General features: G+C 31.7%; 2 protein-coding genes and 1 long non-coding RNA gene across 4 annotated transcripts; 2 read left to right on the top strand and 1 right to left on the bottom strand.

Moving 5' to 3' along the window:
• Positions 1–902: 902 nt before the first annotated feature.
• On the bottom strand, positions 903–3,008 carry LOC105794198 ((R)-mandelonitrile lyase-like). Its single transcript, XM_012623243.2, has 3 exons — positions 2,883–3,008; positions 2,155–2,796; positions 903–2,075 (listed from the first exon to the last, which is right to left on the bottom strand). The coding sequence occupies exons 1-3, from the start codon at positions 2,986–2,988 to the stop codon at positions 1,228–1,230; spliced, it is 1,596 nt and encodes a 531-aa protein (XP_012478697.1). The 5' UTR covers positions 2,989–3,008; the 3' UTR covers positions 903–1,227.
• LOC128039788 (uncharacterized) lies at positions 1,356–3,278 on the top strand. The gene is made up of 2 exons (XR_008194434.1): positions 1,356–1,500; positions 1,659–3,278. It is a non-coding gene; the product is annotated as an uncharacterized LOC128039788 (long non-coding RNA).
• A 15,417-nt stretch (positions 3,279–18,695) lies between these two features.
• Positions 18,696–21,866, top strand: LOC105794199 (uncharacterized). 2 transcript variants are annotated; one of them, XM_012623246.2, is made up of 8 exons: positions 18,696–18,857; positions 19,070–19,164; positions 19,306–19,788; positions 19,884–20,033; positions 20,128–20,226; positions 20,302–20,349; positions 20,427–20,863; positions 20,941–21,866. In XM_012623246.2, exons 2-8 carry the CDS (start codon positions 19,089–19,091, stop codon positions 21,586–21,588), a joined length of 1,941 nt encoding a protein of 646 aa, XP_012478700.1. In that variant the 5' UTR covers positions 18,696–18,857; positions 19,070–19,088; the 3' UTR covers positions 21,589–21,866. The 2 variants fall into 2 exon arrangements, with proteins under 2 accessions (XP_012478700.1, XP_012478698.1); XM_012623244.2 differs by having other exon boundaries at positions 18,697–18,857; positions 18,975–19,164.
• Positions 21,867–24,752: the final 2,886 nt, after the last annotated feature.

Raw genomic sequence — 24,752 nt, forward strand, 5'->3', positions numbered from 1 at the left:
CATCGTCATTGGGTGTGGGCTGGCCTAATTTCTCCCATTCTCCAATAGAGGGATTTTGTTTGTACCCGACATGATGAAGTGCCCTATACCGATAGGTTGATGTCTATGGATGAGAGTATCAACATGAGTATTGATACGCAAGTGAGTAAATATAAAAGAAAGGTTGGTCCCAAATAGTAAGGTTACAGAACTACCTAGGTCCCTTCCAATTGATTTGGTAATGTTGTTGTAAATGATAAGGGCAACATCTAGAAGCCTATTAGACTTGAAGCAATCAATTCACCAATAGTCGATGTTTCGAATGACGATATGTTTAGATATGGGTTTAAAGCTCTAAGAAATAATGAGATGCAAGAATCGATCAAGCATATCTAAGTTAACAATAAGGTTGGATTGAGCATAAATGACGGATTAATTGGACCCTTTTCATTTGACACACCACGAGAGGTAAGGACAAAAAATTTCTTAAATATTCTGAAGTAAGGTGAATATGTGTATTCATAAGATGGGAATTAATGGCAAAACATATTAGTCGGACTCATCATGTTTGAGCTTGACATTACTATAAAAAGGCTCATACTAGGTTTTCATAAGTGGGAGAACGTATTCTAAAGAAGTCAAGCAATTTCTACTCACGTAAAATGGAAAGATAACGAAAATTAAATGATTCTAAGCAATCGACGTCTAAAGTTCAAAATATTATTATTAAATATTTAATCCAAAGATTTATTACTAATAAAGTTTATTGTAAAATTTTAAATACAGGAATATTATTTTATTTGATAAAAATAAATTTATAAATTATCATTATATTCTCATAAAAATATTTAATAAATTAAATGTGACAACTTTTTAAAATTTTAATTAATATTTTCAATATATAACAAACATTGCAAAGTAAATTTTGAGTTTCTAATCACATTCCAATAAACTACCTTCCATTAAAATTATATGGAAAACACCAAACCTTACCTAAAGTCTTAATATTTTAATCAAATAAGATCAAACAAAATAATATAGCATACCAACTACGGCACTAACCTAAATAAGAGTACTGTTGCCTGATTCAAACGCTGAAATATTCCATTCTTTCTTGCTTTTAAGAATATTCCAGGAAAAAAAGAAAAAAAAAAAACAAAAGCAGCATGGTATTTAATCTTATATAGATATATGAATTTGCTGTCAGAGTTATGAAGGGTTTTGTGGAGTACTGAAAGAAGAAAAACATCAAACATGTTCCCTTTCTCTCAAGATTTTGACCCCCTGATATCTCCCTAACATTAGGAGGGTGGCCATTGGATTTGTTCCTGGTGATTCCAGAAAAGTTGACCCATCTACAACTCTCAACCCTTTAACTCCATAAACCTTATAATCATCGTCCACTACCGATCCAACCGTGCAACCTCCATGGTAATGGTAGTAGGTCCTCACATTCGCTTTGCAGAATTTCCTTTGCCCATCCGTGCTAGTCATCAAGTTATTTTGAGGTTTAACACCAAGGTAAAATGCAATTGATTCAGACTTGGCTACTCGTTCAAGCAAATGTACCATATTTGCACAGTCGTCCAAGTCGTTTTCGTCTGCTAGATAGTTGAATTTCACTGAAGGGTTTTGCCTTGGGTCAGTACTGCTTAATTTAAGTTCACCTTCCGATACAGGGAATGCAATCTTGGCAGCTATTGGCATTCTCGTTGCATTGAAGCCTGTCGGTATAATACCTCCTTCAATTATGAACTTGAGGTCTTTTGCAATCCCTGAAACTTGAGGGGGGTCTGGTAGTCGATTTTGTGGATTTGTGTCCACCAAAACAGCAATACTAGGATTATCTTTCATTTTTTTCCCTACTCCTTTCAGGTTTACCACATGTGGGATGCTGAACTTCTTGAAGTGTTCACGGTGTCCAATGCCACTTGACAATAGAATTTGAGGGCTACCTAATGCCCCGGCTGACAATATCACATCGCCATTTGAAGTACAATTCTTGGGTTGATTCAGATAGGCTTCATATGTTTGATCCGTGGTGCCATCACTCTTTATGAACCTTATGCCCTTCACTGTCGTCTCACTTGCATTGCCTGCAGATATTTACAACTATGAGATAATAGTATTCAATACCTTTGTTTAGAGCTATTACTTTCATTTAATTTTGCTTACCGTTGCCCTCGAAGACGATGTTTTTCACTGTTGCATTGAGAGCAACTACAATATTTTTGGGATTTGCAGCCTTCAGAAGATCGGCTGAGGTATGTCTTATGCCCCATACATCAAATATACTTCCACCAATCTTTGTTCCTTCGATATGTTCTAAACTATAGCCATTATAAGGTAAAATCCCAGCTTCAAGAAGGCCAAATTCCACAACGGTCTGCCATGGTGTTAATTCAGGTATAGAGACTATTTTAGATTCCACCCAGGTATAAGCATCCTTAACCAATTCCTTATCCCAGCCAACCTTGTCGATAAAATCCTCACTAGCTCGACTATAGAATCCTCCATTTATAGCTGAAGATCCACCCAGTACTCGTCCTCTACAGTTCCTAACACCATCAGCTGACTTGAAGTCTTGTGCTACTGATGAAAATTCATCTGTTTGAATCAATGAGAAACCATAATATCTTTTCTCCATCACCCAGGGATTGCCATAAGGTGATCCACCTCGTTCTACCAATAGGACCGAGAATTTCTCGGAAAGGGTTGCTGCCAGGGGGCACCCAGCAGTGCCTCCTCCTACAACAATGTAATCAAAGGATTTACCTGCCACCTCTTTCACATCAGAGGTCATGTAAGGAAGTTCTCCTACAACGGACAAGGTTAACAAGTTATTATAATGGATTCTGAAGGCTTGAAAATGGAAATTCAGCTAATAAAAGAAACACCCTTACCTTGAGTCTGAGAGGGAGAACATAAAGACAGGTCAACAAACAAGAAGATAAATGCTATGAGAATCCTGTCATGGTGAACAGTGTTTTGAAACTTAATTGCTTCCATTGATTAGCATTGGGTTAAGGAGGACAGGTAGACAATTTATGTTAATTCTGTGTGGGGGCTCCTCAATGATTTGAGTCTCTCAGGACCTAGCCACTAACGGTGTAGCTAATCTAATGATTTGCTGGTTTGTTTGGAGACCTACAAAATGATTTTGCTGCTATGATGATTACTTCTCCTTCAAGTTAGGCGCATTAAATGGTAGAGAGGCAGGCTTAATCATACCCCTGGCTCAACATCTTTTGCAAAATATACAATAAATACTTTTAAATAGATTACTATGATTACAATAATTCTTGGTAACTATCTATGATCACCCGAAATTTGAGTTTTCAGTATTAGCATGAACAGATGTCTCTGCAAAATATACATTATACCTTGTTTCCACATCAAATATTCTTTCAAAACTTATTGGAGTTGGATACATATAACAATATACACAGTCTATAAACAAAACATCTATTCTAAATGGTGTAATATTCTTTCAAAACTTCTTGGAGTTGGATACATATAACAATATATACCGTCTATAAACAAAACATCTATTCTAAATGGTGTATATATACGAGAATAAAATTATAATAGCAAGTCAGGGTGGGGCAAGCAAATATCATAAGGGTTCTATATTTATTATCCAAAAAAAATACACCCCACAAAATTAGTTTCTAAATAAAGCGAATCAATTCAAAATCTATGAAGCGATTCAAATTTTGTCATCCCTATTTTTAAATCAATAAAGTATATTTTATTTTCATTATATTACTATCAACCTAAAAATAACTTTATTTTACTTTTTTATAATAGAATTTTGGATTCAATATATTGCTTTGGTATTAATTATTAATAATAGCTAAAATCATATGATATGATAAAAGATATTTTATTAGATTAATTATCACGACTAATAGTTTTTATATATAATAATAGAATTTTATTTATTTAAATTATACAATTAAGTTGAATAACAATACATAAAATAATTAAAAACTAATTATTTATTTTTGGTATAATGTTAAATTTAATCTTTAATGTTTGCATTTTTGTCAAATTGACCCTTAGTCTTTTTTTTTAGAGCTAAATTTGGCTTTCAACATTTTAGAAAAGAGTAAAATCCTTTTTTTTTAATGGAAATGCGACTAAACCATTAATTTTTTTAACGATGTTGGTGTGACGACTTGCATGGCAGTCCACATGTACTTTACGGACATGGTACTATTTGTTTTATATGTCGTGTCAACAAATATTTTTAAAAAGTATAAAAATAAAAATATCTAAAATTCAAAAAAAAATTGTATGAAGTTTATGTGGATTGTCATTCGAGCTACAATGTTTAAAAATTTAACGTTTTAGTCGGTGTTTCTGTTAAGTAAACAACAATTTAACTCTTTATGAAAGGTTGATGGTCAAATTAGATTTTTGTTTTGGTCTTTTTTTTTAAAGGTTGAGGGCAAAATTTAGCTAAAAAGAACTCAAATTGACAAAAAAAATGTAAATGTTAAGGACTAAATTTGACATCTTCATTCTTTATTGTAATATTAATACTTAATAATAGCTAAAATCATATCAATTAATGTTATATTAAATTAATTATCACTTAATTAATCTTACAATTATATATTAATTAATTTTAATACTATAAGTAGCATTTAGCAAACATTTTAATCATATAGTATCTAAAAAATCACTGATTGAGATTCTTAAGTTGAGAAAAGGATGGTTAATTTCTAAAAAAATGATTGTGAAGAAAATGTTATCATTATATCAGTTTACAATGATATACTGGTGTTAATTTAAATAGTATTTTATGTTAATTAATATTATAATTATAAGTTCATAGAATACTTGTTAAAATAATAAATTCTCATTATTTATTATTATAATTTTATAACTATTTAGGTTAGTAGTTTGAAAATCACTATGTAAATTAATTTAAATACATTAAAAGCGGAGGAGTTTAATAGAAAGTAAGTAAAAAGAAGTTTATATTTTTATAATATTATCTAATGTATATGTCATATGTTGTTTATTTATAGTTTCAATTCTTTTAAAAGAAAATAAGAGATTTCTTTTATCCTTGACTCTACATGTTACCTTGAAGGCTATTTAATCAAAACTGTATGATACAAATGTAAAAATATGTTATTCTATTCAACATGGTGTAATAGGCCCAATCTGCCCGGCCCGTTAGTGAAATAAACCAAATAAACAAATAAATAAAATAAAACCAAATTAAAAATTAAAAGTCCAAAAAGTAACACAGTCCAGTTCTTTACATCAACAGACCCAAATCCTAGTAGACCCAACTAGCCTAAAGTTTCAGACCCACTAATCCCAAACATTACAAACCCAACACCAGCCCAATACCCAGCCCAAATCAAGGCCAAAACCCTAGCGGCGAGCAAGCCCCAGTACCGCAGCAGCCCTAACTCCCCCGCGCGTGCCAAGCTTCTGCCCTCACGCATGCGCCTTCGCCTCCGTACCTCCACGTCGACTTCTGCCCCCGTACACCTGCAAATGGGACACAAACAACGCAGCAGAAAACATAAAAATTGTATTTTTTAGATTTTTCATTTTTTGTTTACTTCTTTCGGCCTATAAAACAAAAGGCGAAACCTTTGTAAACATTTACGGAGACAAATATAAAAAAAAAGATAGCAATAGTAATCGAAAAAAGGAAAAGTTTGCTGAGGTGATTTCTCTTTCCTTTTTCTGTCTTTCCATTTCGTTTATTACTGTTGATATTTGTAAATAAAGGGAGGGGAAGGGAGATTTACCTCTGGGTCTACGTCGATCGAAACCTCGCTCACTTCGTCGCAATCGAAGTTCGAGCAAGGGCGGTGAGGCCGGAAATCAGCGGAGCTTTCGGTGTTGCGAGACTAGGGTTGAAACCCTAGTACAAATGAGAGGAGGGGGCGACCCTCTCTTTTATTTTTTAAAGAAAAAACAAACTGGGACAAAAGTTTTTTTTTCTTTCAATTTAAATAATGGAGTTGTAAAGTGTCATTTTGGGTTAGGGTTAACAACTCTCAAAACGGCACCGTTTAACCTACTTAACCCGATGACCCGACCCAGAAGCGGCTGAGATCCGTTGTGGTCTTGGTAGGGTTATTTGTGCATTTGGCCCTCCTTCCTTCGTGGCGTTTTCATATCAGTTTTTTTTAATTATGAATTTCACGCTTGATTTTGCTTTTGCTTCATTTTGGCCCAGTCTACAACACAGTGTTTTGGGAAAGCGGGATATTTCCCAATCGGGCCCCCATATGATTCGCGTATTGCAGTATGGTCCCCCGTTTTATTTTAATCTCATTAGTTCCCTGTTAATTCTGCATTGTTTGTGATTTAATCCTTCTTGTTATTTAGTTTTTTTTTATTAAGAAACTTATTGTTATTATTATCATCAGTATAGTCATATTCATTCTTATTCTTAATATACAATTATATTATTACGTTCCACCTATATATATACATTGGTTTGTTTTATATATATACGCTACTTTATTTTATATGCATCATTGTTTTAAGTTCCTTTTAAAATTTTATATGTATTCATTTTCCTTATGATATACTATTATTAATATTACTTGATTTTATCTTTTTCCACAATATGATTTCTCTAAAATCCATTTCCCACTTATTTCTTAGATTTGTATATAGATACACATATGTTTTACATAATACTATTATATGTTCGAATATTTCATATTAAATTATTTTCATTATACTTACATACATAATCCATTGTTACTTTCACATTATTATATAGATATTTTATTTCTTTCAAATATTTTAACATCTTTAATCTATTTCAACTTATGGCAATATTGTTAATTTATGCAAATTTATTTTAACTTTTTAATTTATATATATTATATTTATTTCTTAAATTATGTTTAAATTTGTGTATTTCGTTAGTGTTATTTTCGCTTGATTTTAATTAGGTTCCTTTTATTAGCTAATGTTGATATTTACATAATGTACGAACTATTATTGTTATGCTTGCTTGTATTTGTTCATTAATTGCCTATTGTTCGTGGGTGTGCTTTAGTTTACGAATTATCATTTCGCGTTGTACCATCGTTTTTATATATGCATTCAAAAGATTTTAAATGTCAAATTTATTTCATATAAAGATTTCAAAATAATACAATACTCAAAATTTGGAATCCTCGAGAGAATGAAGCCCTAACGTATTGGGTTCTAATTTTCCTCGTTGAATCTATATAATCGAAAATCTTCTTCAATTAAATTGCATAAATAAAAACTCATTCTCGGGAATTCGATACGTCATGTCCTAATGTATTGGATGTGACATGTCGTTTGCCTGAAATGAAGATTTTAAAGAAGATAATAAAGGCTATACTCAATGCTAGGAATTTTGAGAAATTATGCCCTAACGTATTGAGTTTCAATTTTTCATTTGACTTAAAGCAATTGAATATCCTTTTTAAACTTCACCACACGAGTTTTGAGAATCAAAAGACAGACTTATTCTCGAGGACTAAAAATGTTGTGTCCTAATGTATTGGGCGTGACATTTTATTACTCTGAGACGAGAAGGTCTTTAGTACTCACCTCGATTTATCCAAGCATCTTTTATAAAATTAACATTAATAAAAAGGAAGGGTCGTATTTTAAAATCTTTTCAAATTCTCGACACTAAGACATAACAATCAATTCGGTACCAATTTTGGGCGTTACGAGGATGCTAACCCTTCCTCGTGCGTAACCGACTCCCGAACCTATTTTCTCAAAATTCGTAGACCTAAAATCGTCTTCAAGGTGTTCCAACCACACCTCTTTAAAAGATCAGTGGCGACTCCCAATTTTTCGTATCATTTTTAAGTCGACTAAAATTTTCACTCTTTTTTGTTTTTCAAAAAAGGTGGTTTCGACACATGGTATAAGGTACAATAGTAATTTATAAAAAAATTTATATCTTTAAACTTGGTTTAATTGAATTTTATATACTAATGATCACAATTCTTTTTTTTAATAGTTTCTGTCAGTGTGTAGGTATAAAAATAAATTTATGAGAAATTTAAGAAAATGTTTCAAGATGTGTAATCATTCCATTATCTTTATGGTTCTATTCGTTCCACTGATATTTTGGTGTGTAAAAGAATTACTGGAAAATGAGTCTTGATGATACAATGAAGCCACCCAATATCTGTCTACATTTTGCATTGACAAAAATAATCCATTAAGCATTAAGTGGAGCATAACAAGACTATCAAATTATGTAAAGATTTTTGGAGTTCTTTATAGAATAGTCTTTGAATATTAGAATATGGCGGAGAATAAAAAACTTTTGTTTCTAATTTTTGGTACATCTTGGTATGTCCATCCAAGTGAATGTTGAGTCCTATTTATAATAACTCTCATGCATCTTTATACAAACATATCTATCCAAATGGATAATCACATCTTTTAACAATAAACATAATTATTTAATAAATATCTACTTTAATAATCACGACTTTTGTTAACAACCAAGCAACATAATTTTTAGTAACAAGAGACATAACACATCACACTAAATAAAGATAACTCTTGGTTAATAACCAAGTGATATAACTTTGGCTTACTTGTAACCTTTTCAATTATAACTATTAGCACAATATAAATGTTTTGAAAATGTTTCGATAATCTTCCCTTTTCAAAATATTCTAGATTTTGATAATATTGGAAATTGATTGCATAAATAAAGATGTCTTATGATTAAACCTTCACTTAGTTGAAACATGTTAAAGTTAATGGAAATTGCATAATAGACTATGTTTTGAACCGACTATTCCATTTGATTAAGTGAATACATCTCACACAATGATTTCAACGTTGATCGATGCATAGTATTTAGGAACATTGTTATGCCTATATGTTTGTAACCTCTTTTCATGAGTACTATTAGAGGCAAGCCTTTGAGCTCCTAGAAATGGCCACACTTCACATTCAAATTAATAGGTATATCCTATCAAAAGTGTTCCCATAATTACAACACTATAACATATTTATGTTACGAGTCTATTAAGAGTAGATTACTTATCCTTCTCTCAATCATTACGGGTACCTAACACTTTTTGTCATGAAATGATATATTATACATTATTTACATGCTAATGATATGCTTTGTCTGATTAAACTCAAGGCTTAACATTATACCAAGTCTTGGGTTGGATTTTTGTCATAGGTGACTCAAATATTATCTCTAAATTTTCAAATTTCTAACATAGCTATGTTAATTTTTTATATCATATGGTGAAATTTTATTTGTGTATTGAAAATTCACAATATCAACAACGACACATTGTTCAATTATCTATTCTTTCGCAAAAGAATGCTATCAATTTTTTATTAATGAAATTAAAGAAAAAAGGCAACTCATACAAACGTTCAGAGCTCAACCAGACAGTAGCATTGCCTTAAAACAAAGAATACAAGTATGCTTTAAAAGGACAGTCTCTTTGTACTCAATTGCTCTGCTCACACCATGAAGCAACATTCATAGAGTCTACCTCAATGATCAAGAATCGAAGTTTGGGCATGCTTGTCCATCTTTCAGTCTTTCTTCTGGTGTGGTTTTGGCTTCTTTTGTTCTTGTAGTTTGCGTCCTTCAGTTTTGAGCTATCAATGGAGTGGGGTTGTGTGAAAGTGGAGAGGAATGTGTAGATCTATAAGCATGTTTATCTTCAGTTTTCCTCCACATTATTCAACTCCAAGGAAAATCGAAACCAATTTTCTAATATTATGTTTGTATAAAGAAAGAAAGGACTTTATTTGATTAAACTGTGGAAAAAAGGAAAGAACAAGGAATCAAAAATAAAGAAATGATTTCCATATTGAGTATAATTACATATTTACAAAATATCAATTCAATCCATCCCATTTCATTAGATCTGAAATATGATACGATTTCTGAGGATGAACTGATTTCATCCTTGAATAAAATCCATTTTGATTTACTTCCTCTATTTCATGACCAAAATAGGGAATACAATGACAGATTTATTACGGAGCAAAATTCAGTGTTTTTTCTATTGAATCCTACTAATTCAATAAAGTAAATTTGGTATCATGATTTTTTTCAAATCTTCACAATAAATTGCATCATAATAGAGCCGCATTTTAGATAATATAAAAAAGTACTAACGATATCTTAAGTCTTATAAAACATAATAGGGATAATTTAGGGTAATTTGTAAAAAGTTTATTTCTTTATTTATAAATTTTAAATTATTTTTATATAAAGGGTAAAATGTTACATATATAGAATTAGGAGTAAATAGATTTTTCTCCTTTATATATTTTACTCTCTCTTCTTTCATTATTATCTAGATACGTATATAATAAATAGTTGTTTTAGTTAAACATTAGTTTTCATATGAATAATACAGCGACCTAATAAATGTGATTACTAAATACGTTAAAATGGTTTGTTTTAAATTTTATATATAATTTACTAGTTTGACATAAATAGTTAAAATTAAATAAATATTTATATAAAGCATTTCTTATTCCCACTTAATAGGTCAACAATATATTTAGTTTAATTCTTAAATTTACCAACACTTTTCATCAATTACTGTTTATTCTTTATTATCACTCTATCCTCAAATACTTACAAATTATTATTTATAATTAATTTAATTTAAAATGGTTAGATATGTGATAACTTTTCAACTTCCTAATCATTACATATATTATTTTAAGCAAGCTATATTTTGTTGATGACAAATCAACTTCTTATTGTATTCTATTCTTTTCTTTTTATGTATTTAATCACATACTCATCCCAATAATTAGCAACCATTCTTTGTTTACCATGGAACAATATTGATAGTTTTTCATGAAATTGGATGATGATAGCATCCATATAAATATGGTTATATCACGAGTAGTGAAATCTGGGTAGATACTTTTTGGATTAGATGATAATGAAAGGATGTCATCAGTCAACATGTACTGTTAGATGATAACAGATTAATTATTTACTTATTTTTTAAAAAATGTCTAAGATTTTTTGGTAACTTAATTTAACTAAGAGTAATTTCAATTATATGCTAATATAATTCTTTAAATGTTAAAATTTAGAACGTAAATAAGTAGATAATTGAAAATAATGTTTTGATTATTATAATAATTTTTTGGCCAAAATATCATAATAAATTCACATTTTAAGAATACTTTTTGGGAAAAGCGATAAATGAATGCCAATATAATGAATGATTATAAATGAAAATTCGACGGATATCATTAACAGAGGTTCATTTTTAAGGTAAGATCATTTTTAACAGTGAAATGATAACAAAATAATGAGAAAACAACGGGAAAATAATAGGTTTTTTTCTTTTTATAAATTCGTGTCTGGCTGGGCCCAAGTCAAAAAAAACCTTAAATGAGGCCCGACTCATTTTCTAAACGAGTCTTATATTTTTGCCCAAACCCATTTTTTAGACTTATATATTTTTCTCAAATTCTCCCACTTTTCGGGTAGACCTTCGAGTCAAGTGGGTTGGCCTGACCTATGGATAGGTCTATTAGATAATTCAAAGTTTCTAAACTATTTTACTTAAATTAAATCTTAATAATTTGTATCTCTTATGTAGCGCTCAATGCTTTTCTAGGTTATTATTTTAATGGAATGTGATTGCTGGGAATGTTATTTTATAATGTTTGGTATACATTGAAAGGTATTAATTAAAATATCGGAAAGTTATATTGTCACGTTTGGTTCACTTAATACTTTCCTAGGAATATTATGATAATTTACAAATTTAACCTTATTAACTAAAAATTATTTTTATTTATTTATTTTATAATAAACTTTATTATTAAAAAATATTTAGATTAAATATTTAATAATAAATTTTAATTGATAGCTTTTAAATTATTTTTGATTTATAATTTTAATTGAAAGTAAATTTGTTTCAAATTTGTCTTGCATATATTTTTAAATATAATAATGCATATATAATATTAACTATATATAAAACTTTTGTTTTGGAATAAATTTAAAAAAAGTAAATTAGGAAAAAAGAGAGTTGATTCTATGTATTACTCTCAACACAACTACAAATAATTAAATCATAGGAATGTAAAACTATAGGCGGTCAAACCCACAATTCTTACACAACTTAGGGTCTGTTTGATTGCCAGTAAAATATTTTCCGTAAAATTATTTCGGGAAAATGTTTTACTTTTCTGTAAAATGATTTACTGGAAAATATTTTCTGGTGTTTGATTGAATCTGGTGTTTGATCAAACAGACCCTTAATGGAACAATTTTGCTCATATTCTACGAAAAATAAAATGTATTTTATATAAATACATGTGCTAAATCAAAATTTTAGTTGGGAAAAGTTAGTTACCTCTTTTGGTTCTTTATTATTCCTTCCAAGATTGAGGGTGGCTAAATCTAAAAAAGAATGAAATATTTCAAATAAATCCTCATTTTGTAATGAATTAAACCTAACCTCTAACCTAATTCACATAAAAGAATTATTGTTTTGGTTCAAGTAGATATCAAAAGTGATTTTTCAAAAGAAAATCAAGAGAACATAATAAATTTATAATGCTATAAATAAAAGATTAGGATCAAAGCCTAATTCTAAACCTTAATTTTTTTTTCATTTGCTAATAAATATTCATATTACTATAGTAAAAATAAATTTTCAATTAATATACTGAAAAGAAAAGAAAAGAAAGAGAAAAAAACAATAGAAAAAAACCATATAAATGATTAAATATGCATATAAAAAATAAAGGAAAAAATAGAAACAAGACTTGCCCAAAAGGAAAAAAAGAGGGAAAATTACATTTAAAAGCCCTTTTTTTTTAAAATTTACTGAAATGGGCCCAGTAAATAATTATTTACCTGAATGTCCCTATTTCCTCGAAAGCGCGTCCACGTCAGCGCGATGTCAAGGGATGTAGCAGAAAAACACGTCCCTGAGGAAGCGTTTTGCCTCGTGATGTAAATCGCTCCCTCAAGGGCGCGTTTTATGTCCAAGTAGGCAAAACGCTTCCTCTGAGACGCGTTTTGCCCATGTATCTTGCGATTAGGGTTTTGGGTTATTGGTTTAGGGTTAAGGTTAGGATTAGGGTTTTGGTGCTTTTAAGTTTAGGGTTTTAAAGAAAAAATAAATAAATAAGGGATTAGGGTTTAGAGTTTGTCAATTAAATTAATTATAAATTTTTCAAAATTGGATAAGGATTCGTGTTTATTGTTTTTTAAGAAAAAAATTAATTAAATTAAGGTTTAGGGTTACTTGAGTAATTTAATTAAAATTATTTAAAAATCGGATAAGGGTTTAGAGTTAAGGGTTTTTAAGGAAAAATCAAATAAATTAGGGTTTAGGGTTACTTGAGTAAATTAATTATAAATTTTTATAAAATTTGATTAGGGTTTAGTGTTTAAGGTTTTTAAGTAAAAACTCAAATAAATTAGGGTTTGGGGTTTAGGGTTACTTAATTAAATTATTTGTTAATTTAAAGAAGCTCCCACGTGGACACGCTTTTGCTACAGTAGCTCTTGAAAAAATAATTTCGAGTAGACGTTTCTGAGCAAATGGTGTCAAAAACACTTTAAGCAGGTGCTTTGTCAGCAGAAGTATTGAAAGAAGCTCCCACGTGGACGCGCTTTTGCTACAGTAGCTCCTGAAAAAATAATTTTGAGTAGACGTTTCTGAGCAAATAGTGTCAAAAAAGCTTTAAGCAGGATGCTTTGTCAACAGAAGTACTGAAAGAAGCTCCCACGTGGACGCACTTTTGCTACAGTAGCTACTGAAAAAATAATTTCGAGTAGACGTTTCTGAGCAAATAGTGTCAAAAAAGCTTTAAGCAGGATGCTTTGTTAGCAGAAGTACTGAAAGAAGCTCCCACGTGGACGCGCTTTTGCTACAGTAGCACATGTTTGACTGAGGCTATAAATGATGCAAAATTTTTTCTCAGATTGCATAAGTTACAACAAAAAAAAATTTAGAGAGGCTAAGAAGGATAGAAATTGAAGATGAGTGAACGTATTAGTGCTGTTATTTACTATGATGGTGAGGTTTGTCACACCGAGAACGGTGTTGGTTTTTTATCAGAGAATACAGTGTGACTGGTTTTTCACTAGAACATAGATTTGACAGAACTTCGTAAAAGAATTAGGCGTAAAATATTCGAAACGACGCTAATGAAAGTTCTGTCTATTACGTATCGATTTTATTCTTCTGTTGATCCGATGACATATGACTCATTTGACATAAAAGGTGCTCGTAGCTTGGAGGCAATGGTGCAGACTTATCTCGCTAGTGGAGCACCCTATATTGAGTTATATGTACAATTTACATCGCCAAATGATGCACTTGTGACTGGTGTTCGAGAGGTATACACGACCCCTGCCCGACACTCGGTTAGTGGGTTACAAAACATGAAACAGCCCATGTTTGGTAGCGGTGTGGAATACACAACCCCTGCACGACACTCTGTCGGTGGATGGGACAAGCACATCGGTGGGTCGATGTTTGATGCTAGAAATACATACTGGGGAACGACATCAATTTCCAGTGGTTGGCAATCTACATCCAATTGGGGACGTTATGAAACGCCTAGAAGAAGGGATGATGTACTCCCTACGACGTCCACCGGTGAGGGGACCTCGTACGTTGCAGATAATGGTGGGTTAGAAGATGAATCTGATGTGGATCCACCTCGAGAGCTTGGGCCCGATGGTGCAGAAGTTACATTATTCTCTGAACCGAAAGATGTTGAAGGGGATTTAGATGAAGAAGAAGATCTACGATTCAGGGCATACTCACCTCCAGCCCACATGCATAATGTCGATCTGTCTGTAAATGATGCGTTGGAGTTTCCAGATCTACCACACCGGTTGCATGATCGTACAAGTTCAGTACTGGATTTGGGTGAACTTGAAGTTGGTAATCAATTTTCCAACAAGGATAGTTTTATTGGTGCTTTGAAACTACATAGCATTAATAAAGGCGTTAACTACCACGTCGTTAAGTCCAAAACTGATAAGTTTGAGGCGAAATGTGTAGTGTAAGACGGTATATGTTCAGGAAAATCTACGCCTCGTTTAGGAAAAGGATAGGGTTGTGGGAGATTAAAAAGTACAAAGGTTCACATACATGTGCTGCAGGTACAATATTTAGGGTTTCTGAATAATACTGTTATTATGTAATGTTGCATTATTTAATGTACTCCGTTTATAGGTATTTCACAAGATCATCCCAAGATGGATTCAGCTATGTTAGCTAGCTTGATACTACCCACGGTGAAGGCAGATCCTAGAACTTCAGTGCCGGTATTAATTGCAATATTCGTAGCCAAATAGGGTACATGCCCTCTTACCGCAAGGCTTGGATAGCTAAGCAAAAGGCGTTGGAGAAGATGCATAGTGGGTGGGACGCTTCATATAATGAAATATGGCAGTGGTGTCAAGTGCTAGAGAGATACGTCCCAGGTTGCATAACAGACCTCCAAACGGAACATGCGTACTACAACAACCGATTGCTACGTGGATGCCAAGTGTTCAAATGCCTGTTTTGGACCTTTAAACAATGTCGAGACGCATTTCCATACTGCAAGCCATTGGTACAAATTGACGGTACATTTATGTTTGGTAGATATACCCATCGGCTATTGGTAGCAGTGACACAGGATGGCAGTGGGAGAATTCTTCCACTTGTGTTTGCAATAACACCGGGGGAGTCAGCTGATGAATGAGTTTTCTTTCTATCTAGGTTAAGGAGGCATGTGTGCCCCCAACCTTATATCTGTGTTATTTCAGATCAGGGCACGGGTATACTAGCTGCAATTAATCGATAGGAAAGCTTATGGCAGCGCACACACCATCGGTATTGCCTAAGGTACGTTGCTTCCAACTACTACAGGCAATTTCCATCCAAGAGTGAACGATGACAAGTGACCAACATTGGTATTTAGTCTCTATTAATATAATTTCATTTTTCAATTTAGATTTATTCTAATTGAAAGAGTTGTATGTAATATTTGTTATGAACTTATATTGACAGGGTATGAAATAAATAAAGATCGTTTTCATAAGATGTTGGTAGTTTTGCGTTCAATTAATGGCGAAGGCGCGGACTACCTTTGTAATATACCTTTCGAACAGTGGGCACAAGCATACGACGGTGGCCTACGATATGGTCATATGACCTCAAACCTGGCTGAATGTAGAAATTCTGTTTTAAAAGGAACGCGCCATCTATCGACAACATTAATTGTGCGAGAGACATATTTTCGTTTGGCGGCACTATTTCCAAAGCGAGCAGCGAGTTATGCAGGCCAGATGCAGGGAGGCCATGTATGGTGCAGTAAGGTAGTGCAAGAAATTAACAAGTCCAAGGCGCGGGCTAACACCATGCACACAGTGTGTCACGATCGAGAAAACTTATGGTTTCGCGTAACAGAGTTTGACAGACCGCACCGCAGTGTTATTGGCGGGCAATATCGTGTACACTTGGATGTAATCATACCAATCTTCCCATATTTGGATGTAGTATAACCAAAATCTTGGCCAATCCGTATGTAATTGACGTAGGTCGATTTTGTGATGGTCATCCAACACCTCAGGTGCGACGGGAATCGGTTATCAGAATTTAAATTACCGTAATACTCTGTCCGATTGGTGCATCTCCATAGTCGCAAAGTTGACCAATGGGACTTTCACATGCCAATCATTTGGATTTTGGAAGTACTCATCCGGAATTACTGCCCGAATTGTTGGATTCTCGTATGGTGTCCATTGAAACTATATGACCATGATGAAAATATTAGTTATATACTAAATACGGGTTATACCAATCGACTATCTCATGATGGAAATATCTATTTTATTTAATACTTACTTGTGCTTCTGACCGTTGGTCCAATAGAAGCCATATATCTTCAAGAGATGTAGGTAATCGAGCATAACTTGTCTGATGGTTCCACCTAATTAATTAAATTTTTAACATTCGATTATATTTTAAATCTACGTAATAATTGTAAAATCTAATATAAAATTTACCTCGTTATGAATAGGAATGTATACGGATGGTCCACTTGAGGACGTAAAAATGGAAAGCGAAATCGTGCCCATGACTGCAGTAGTTACAAGCAACCTCCGATTTTCACTTTATTCGGTCGCGTCACTCCACACATTTCTTGGTACAACGTTGCCAACACGGCAGACCCCCAACTAAATTCACCAGCTACTCAAAAATCAACGAGTTTCAGCAGCCATCTCAGATGTACGAGGTTCTGTGACAAGTCCGGCATCAGATAATCTCCAATTATCTGAAGAATGTATGCCCGAGCATATCGGATTCTTTCTAGTTCGGTTGAATCATCATCTAGATCCGGGAATGTATCTCATAACCAGCCCATATCGATCTGACCTCCGTTAATATTCTCCGGAATAGCACCCAAAAGCTCATAGCATACCTCTCCCCAATCACCAGATTGAACAGACCCGGTGACTGCGTACCCGTCCACCGGCAATCCCAATTGCAAATTGACATCTTCCAAAGTGATAGTACACTCTCCATATGGAAGATGAAATGTGTGCGTCTCGGGTCTCCACCTCTCAATCAACGCACTAATAAGTTTCGGGTCCAACTTGCATCCCCGGCCTACCATCGCCACGTGCCAAAAACCCGCCTCCCGTAGGTAATTCTCTACCAACGGTGATGGAGGACCATGCACATTACGAATATAGCATTGCAATATCCGATCTACAAACTTTTATAACAAATAATAAAATAATAATTATTTAAAATTGCATAAATAAAAAATTTTAAATAATATTTAAAAATTAAATTTAACACTTACCATTTTCATTTGTTCGATAGATATATGCTTGTCTTCAAGACGAATCAATTCTCCGACCATTGCTAAATTGGTACAAATTTTTACGATTTAAAAAAATTCAAAAAAATAAAATTTAAAACTTTTTTTAAAAATAACTAAAAATTAAAGCTCTTTTAAATAGAAATTTGAGAGAAAATTGAGAGGAATTTAAGAGGGATTTGAGAGGAATTTGAGAGGAATTTGAGAGAATATTAGAGAGAAATTGAGAGAAATGATTTAGTTGTGAAAAAAATGAAGGGGGTTTTTATAGTTTTTTTTTTACCGTTGGGGGGGTCACCAACGGTCAAAAAAGTAGTCGTTGCTACTGTTCATGCGTGGGCAAAACGCGTCCCCAAGGGAGCGCTTACGTGGCAGGAAACGCGTCTTTGAGGGAGCGATTTCTGTCCACGTAGGCAAAACGCTTCCTCAGAGACGTATTTTTCTGTCACGTCCCCTGACATTGTGTTGACGTGGATGCGCTTTCGAGGAATTGGGCCATTCCAGTTAATAATTATATACTGGGCCCATTTTGGTAAATTAAAAAAAAACTTTTATATGTAATTTGTCCAAAAAAAAAGAATAAAACAATAGTAGCAAGCAATATATGTAATTTAGACAGTTCCTATTAGAAATTAATTAGAATCAAACCATCTTCTTTTTCTTTTTCTTTTTCTCTTTCTTTTTCTCTCTTCTTCTTTAAACTTGTACACCAAATTCTCTTCAACATCCTATTACTTATTCTTTGTTTTTACTTGTAGGACACGAAAAGTAATTTCACCAAGAAGAATGTGAGCAATTTGGAGAGTCATATTAAAAGAAACTATTGCCTTTTAGCCAATAAATTAAACACAATTATAACAATACTCCTATATTTGATTAAACTCCTTGTATATTTGCACCATTCTAGACCCCAATCTTTTTCATATAAATAAGTGCCATTAAATATCCTTTTCAACTATCCAATATCTAAAAACATTCAATTCGTGCTTGCAATGCAAAAGGCTTGAAAAATATAGTCTGTAAGTGATAATTTGATGAAATCATATATTTTATGCATTTTTTTAATGTAATATCAATATTGAATTTGGTTTGGTTTTTATATATCGTTCTATACTAATATTAATGATGTTTTGAAGCATGCATGTCGATGCACTCAGACAAGGGAAACAAAGGGGTCAAATAAACATAGTATTGATAATATTTTGGTTTTTTCTCCCTCACTTTCAAATAGGCTGTTTTTTCATAAGAAAATGAGGCCTTTGGAAGCTACTCATGGTGATTTGGCCCCTCCATATAGGAGATCATCAAGCAATCCATATGAAGATGGTAATTCATATCTAACTTCTATCCTTTTTTTTACCAAAAGATACTGAAACAGGGGAACTTGTAACTGCATCTAAAAAGGCTCTTGTTTCTAGTAAACCCCCTAGTGTTGTGTTAAAACTAGTTTGTTGCGCAACATGGCAGATCCGAAGGACGCATCAACCAGATATCTTCCATTGTACAAAGCTGTGGATGGTGGTGATTTGGAAGCTACCAAGAAATTCCTAGACCAACATCCAGATGCATTGTGCAGTAGCCTTTCCACCGATGGGGACACTGCCTTGCACATTGCGGTCCTAGCTGGCCATGTAGACATTGTTGAGGAGTTGGTAGGGCGAATGTCTGCACTAGAATTAGCAGTTAAACAGAAATATGGTTCAACAGCCCTTAATTTTGCTGCCATCGGAGGAGTAACAGAGATTGCTGAGTTATTGGTGGAAAAAAATAGAAAGTTGCTTGAAATTCCAAATGATCATGAACAGATCCCCCTAGTGGTTGCTGCTCTATATGGACATAGAGATTTAGTGCAGTATCTTTACTTGAAAACTCCCATAGAAGAGCTTGATCCCACTAGTAAAAACCATGGCGCTATTCTTCTTACTGCTTGTATTATGGATGAATTTTACGGTACACAAAGAAAAGGATATTGCTTTTGATTCTTCAACAAAAATACCCTTTCCCTGTATTCCTTTGGTTCATTATTTCTTTGTTCCTCCTTTTAGATATTGCTTTGGATCTAGTTCAACGCTACCCGTTATTGGCAATCGCTGAAGACACTGATAAAGACACGGCCTTGCATATATTGGCTCAAAAACCATCAGCATTCCCCAGTGGATCTCAGCTTACATTTTGGCAGCGCTGGACATATAAATGTTGGTAGCTTTTCAGTTCAAACAATATCTATCTAGTAATCTATTCTTTACATTGAGAATTATCTGAGGTTGCTTTATCCATTCTCGATCTCAGGTATTCATTTAGATCCACAAAAGGCTTCTCTCATCGCTTCTGGAGACATCGAAATGCCACATGAGGGTCCGCCACATCGAAGAAGCTTCACTAAACGAGGTATATATAATATGTAACCATTATTGCTTTACGTCCATTTGAGAGATGGTTGAAAAACTACTTTCATTTTTGCAGTACTTCACCGAATATCTGAAGCATTCTGGAAAGGCTTAAAACTTTGTGGTAAGAAGAAATCAGCTTTTTTGGTATCAACACATTGGTATTGGATTCAGCGAAATAAATCTACTTCTTGCCTTCAGTCCCAGGCTTTACAAGCATATATGAGTTAAAGCTGACGCATCTTCAAGCCAGAGAGCTTCTAACTTGCATTTGCCAAGAGGCGCCAAATTTAGAAGATGAGATAAAACTAGAAGCTGTCTTGAAAAAAGCATTATTCGAAGCTGTTAAGCAAGGGATTGTGGAGGTTGTGACAGAGATTATGAAGCATTATCCTGAAGTGGTATGGTTCTATGATGATAAAGATCGGAACATATTTTTTGTTGCAACAGCTGAACGACAAGAAAAGATTTTTAGCCTTATATATAAAATGGGTGCTAAGAAAAACTCTTTGGCAACTCATTGGGATAAGGATTTTAACAACATGTTGCATCAAGCTGCGTTTCTAGCCCCTTCCTCTAGGCTTGATCGTGTGTCGGGTGCAGCTCTGCAGATGCAAAGGGAGCTTCAATGGTTTAAGGTGATTTGAATATATATATATATATATATATATATAGCAACTTCTTTACAGGATTTAAATAATAATTTCAAATGCAGGAAGTGGAGAGTGTTGTGCAACCCAAGTATAAGGAGATGATCAACAGCCATTTTAAAACGCCCCGAGTTCTGTTCTCAGATTATCATAAGAAATTAGTGGAACAAGGGGAGCAATGGACAAAGGAAACAGCTGAATCTTGTACTGTGGTTACTGCTCTAATCGTCACCATTATGTTCTCAGCAGTGTTTACAGTGCCTGGTGGATATGACAACTCTGGCAACCCAATCTACTTGAACCAGAATTCTTTCCTGGTTTTCATAGTATCAGACGCATTATCACTTTTCAGTTCCACAACTTCATTGTTGATGTTCTTAGGAATCTTGACATCTCGATACAGGGAAGAAGATTTCCTGCAGACTGTGCCGACAAAATTGATGGTTGGACTTTCCATGATGTTCTTCTCTTTAGCGACCATGATGATAACCTTTGGGGTTGCTTTGTTCATTGTTCTTCGAGACAGAATAGCATGGGTTTCCTTTCCAATTATCTTGCTTGCTAGTTTGCCGGTTACCCTTTTTGCACTGTTGCAGTTCCCTCTTCTTGTGGAGATTTTCATTTCCACTTATGGACCTGGAATCTTTGACAAGCCAAAGAAAAACTTGTGTCCATCAGGTTCCACTCGCTCTTCAACTCGTTGCTTTCGCTAGCTAACTCTGTGTTGCTTACTGCGTCACCTAAGTATTACTACCAAGGAACATGATTTACGGGGAGTTATTTTAATTTCTGTACAAAAAATATTATTTTCTTTATACTTTGATATATGTAAGGAGGATAAGCAATAGACTCTAAGGTAACGCTTGGTGTTTTCACATGTTATAATTTAAATGAAATGTATTTAGTAAGAATGTGATTGTCGAAAATGTTACTTTACAACATTTGATATTTATTGGAAGGTATTGATTAAAATATCAAGAAAGTTATATTATCACGTTTGGTTTACTAATATTTTCTTGATACTGTAATGACAATCTACAAATTTAACATTATTAACTAAAAGCTAATATTCATGTATTTAATTTTATAATACACTTTATTCTTAACAAATAATTAGATCAAATATTTAATAATAAAATTTAATTGATAGTTTTTAAATTATAATTTTATTTGAAAGTAAATTTGTTTCAAATTTATCTTGCATATATTTTCTAAATATAATAATGCGTATATAATATTAAGTATATATAAAACTTGTTTAGGAATAAATTTAAAACAATATTTGAAATCATGTTTTGTTTTAGCTACACGTTAATTCATAGGAATATATAAAAAAAGTTGATTCTACGTGTTGCTCTCAGCAAAACTACAAATAATTAAATCATAGGAATGTAAAACCATAGGCGGTCTAACCCATAATTCTTACACAGCTTAAATGGTACAATTTTGCCCATATTCTACAAAAAATAAAATTTATTTCATATAAATATAAGTGCTAAATCAAATTTGTAGTTGGGAAGAGTTGGTTACCCTCTTTTGGTTCTTTATTGTTCTCTTCCAAAATTGAGGGAAGCTAAATCTCAAAAAGAATGAAAATATTTCTAACAAGTCCCAACTTTGAAATGAATTAAACTTAACCTCTAACCTAATTCTCATAAATTATTGTTGTTTTGGTTTAAGTAGATATCAAAAGTAACTTTTGAAAAAAATCAAGAGAACATAATAAACTTATAATGTTATAAATAAAATGTTATGATCAAATCAGCCTTAGAGCTAAACTTAAACCTTAAATTTTTTCTATTGCTCATAAATATTCATAATACTATAATAAAATTAAATTTTAATTAAAATACCGAAAAGAAAAGAAAGAAACACAATATAAAAGATGATTAAATATGCATATAAATAATAAAGGAAATAAAATAGATGGTAGACTAAAAGGAAAAAAAGAGAAAGAAAACATTAGTAGCAAACAATTTATGTAATTTAGACCTTTTCTACTACAAATTAATTAGCATCAAATAATCTTTTTCTTTTCCTTTTCTTTCTTCTCTAAAAATTCAATTGAGTTTTCTTCTAAACTAAACAATGTTTTAATACGACTGTTTTATAAACTCTACTAACTTACTAGGTCATTCCAATGGCTAATCTAATCTTCTGAATTCGGGTCTAAGTCTAGGCAAAATTGGGGAGGTTACATTTTTTTGTATTTTTCCTATAAAATGACTTATCCTTTTAAAAAGCGCAAGTCATTTTCTAGAAAAAAGCTCATTTATAGGTCATTTTATTTTCATATAAAAATTAACTTAAGTCAAGCTTAATATTATTATATTATTAATAATTTTTTATTTTAAAATATTTAAAATTAATAAAATATTAATAGAAAATATTATAAATTTCAATATTATTAAACATTCATATTTAATTATCTATATTTAATCCTATAATAAATTATTACTATAATTTATTATTTTAATAAATTATTTAATATTTTAATTTTATTTTAATAATAAATTTTAAAACTAATAATTTTAAATAATATTATTCATATATTATTGAAAAATATTCAATATTAATATTTTAACAATAAATATTTATTACAATTATAAATATATTAATAATAAATTTTTGTAGTATAAAGGTTAAAATATGCCATAAGTCCACACACTCTTCACAAATTTAGAATTTAGTCCATGTACTTTTATTTTCTAGAATTTAGTCTTACTTTTAGATTTAAAAATCAAGCCCAATTGTTAATATTGTTTAATTTTTGATAATTTTATCGATGTCACATTTTAAACAAAAATATTCACTTGATAGTCATGTAACTAAAAAATGAAGTTATAATTAACCTAAATTTAATAAATTATTTTAATAGTACTAACAACTGAACACAATTTTGATATCTAAAAAGTAGGACTAAATTCCCAAAAATAAAAGTATATGAATTAAATTTCAAATTTATAACAATCAAGAATCATCTATTTGCTTTGGTTATTTTTAATTTATGACTATTAATATTTTAGCTTAATAATTGAGTAATATTATATATTTAATTTGATGTATTTATTTATAAATAAATCGTTGCAATATATGTAAAAACAATGTAAAATATAAATTTATAGATATGAAATAAATTCAATTAAACAATGAAAAGATAAGAAAATCTTAAATGTATGTTTGTTTTATTCAAAGCAACTTTTATGAAATATTTTCAAGAAATCATCAAAAAACATAAAATATTTTACATGATTCATCCAAACACCGAAAATAATAATTTTCCAGAAAACTAAGTCATTTTCCAAAAATCATTTTTCAAAATCATTTTCAGTGAGACAAACGGACCTAAATCCTTTCTTTCTAATTTTAGTTATTTCTAGTTACTCAAAATAAAAGTTAAAAGCATTATATAGTTTAATGGTAAAAAAATTAAAAAATAAGAGTGTGTAATATTGAATAATTAAAAAATTTCCACATAAATTTATTTTAATTAAAATTAAAATGGAAGTTAGTAAATTAATTCAACTTTAAAAAACAATATTTTAAATAAATGGTATCTCTTAATTCAAATGTAATGAGGAAAAGCCCAATTGAGAAGCAAACTTAACAGTCTATGCTTCCTTTATGTTTTGTTCCTTTTTCAAATTAATTCAACTTTTAAAAAACACTCAATATTTTAAATAAATGGCATTTCTTATGAATTAATTTTGAATTAAAAATTTAATTTATAGTCTTATTAAAATTTTAAATGCTCGTATGGAACTTTTTTAATTAATTATATGAAAAAAATTAATTAGATATTTTATGCCTTTTAGTAAAGAGGTAATTGATGTACAATTATTTCTCATTTAATTATATGGAAAAAATAAAATATTCA

Source organism: Gossypium raimondii, chromosome 3 (assembly GCF_025698545.1).
Source record: "Gossypium raimondii isolate GPD5lz chromosome 3, ASM2569854v1, whole genome shotgun sequence".
Taxonomy (NCBI): domain Eukaryota; kingdom Viridiplantae; phylum Streptophyta; class Magnoliopsida; order Malvales; family Malvaceae; genus Gossypium; species Gossypium raimondii.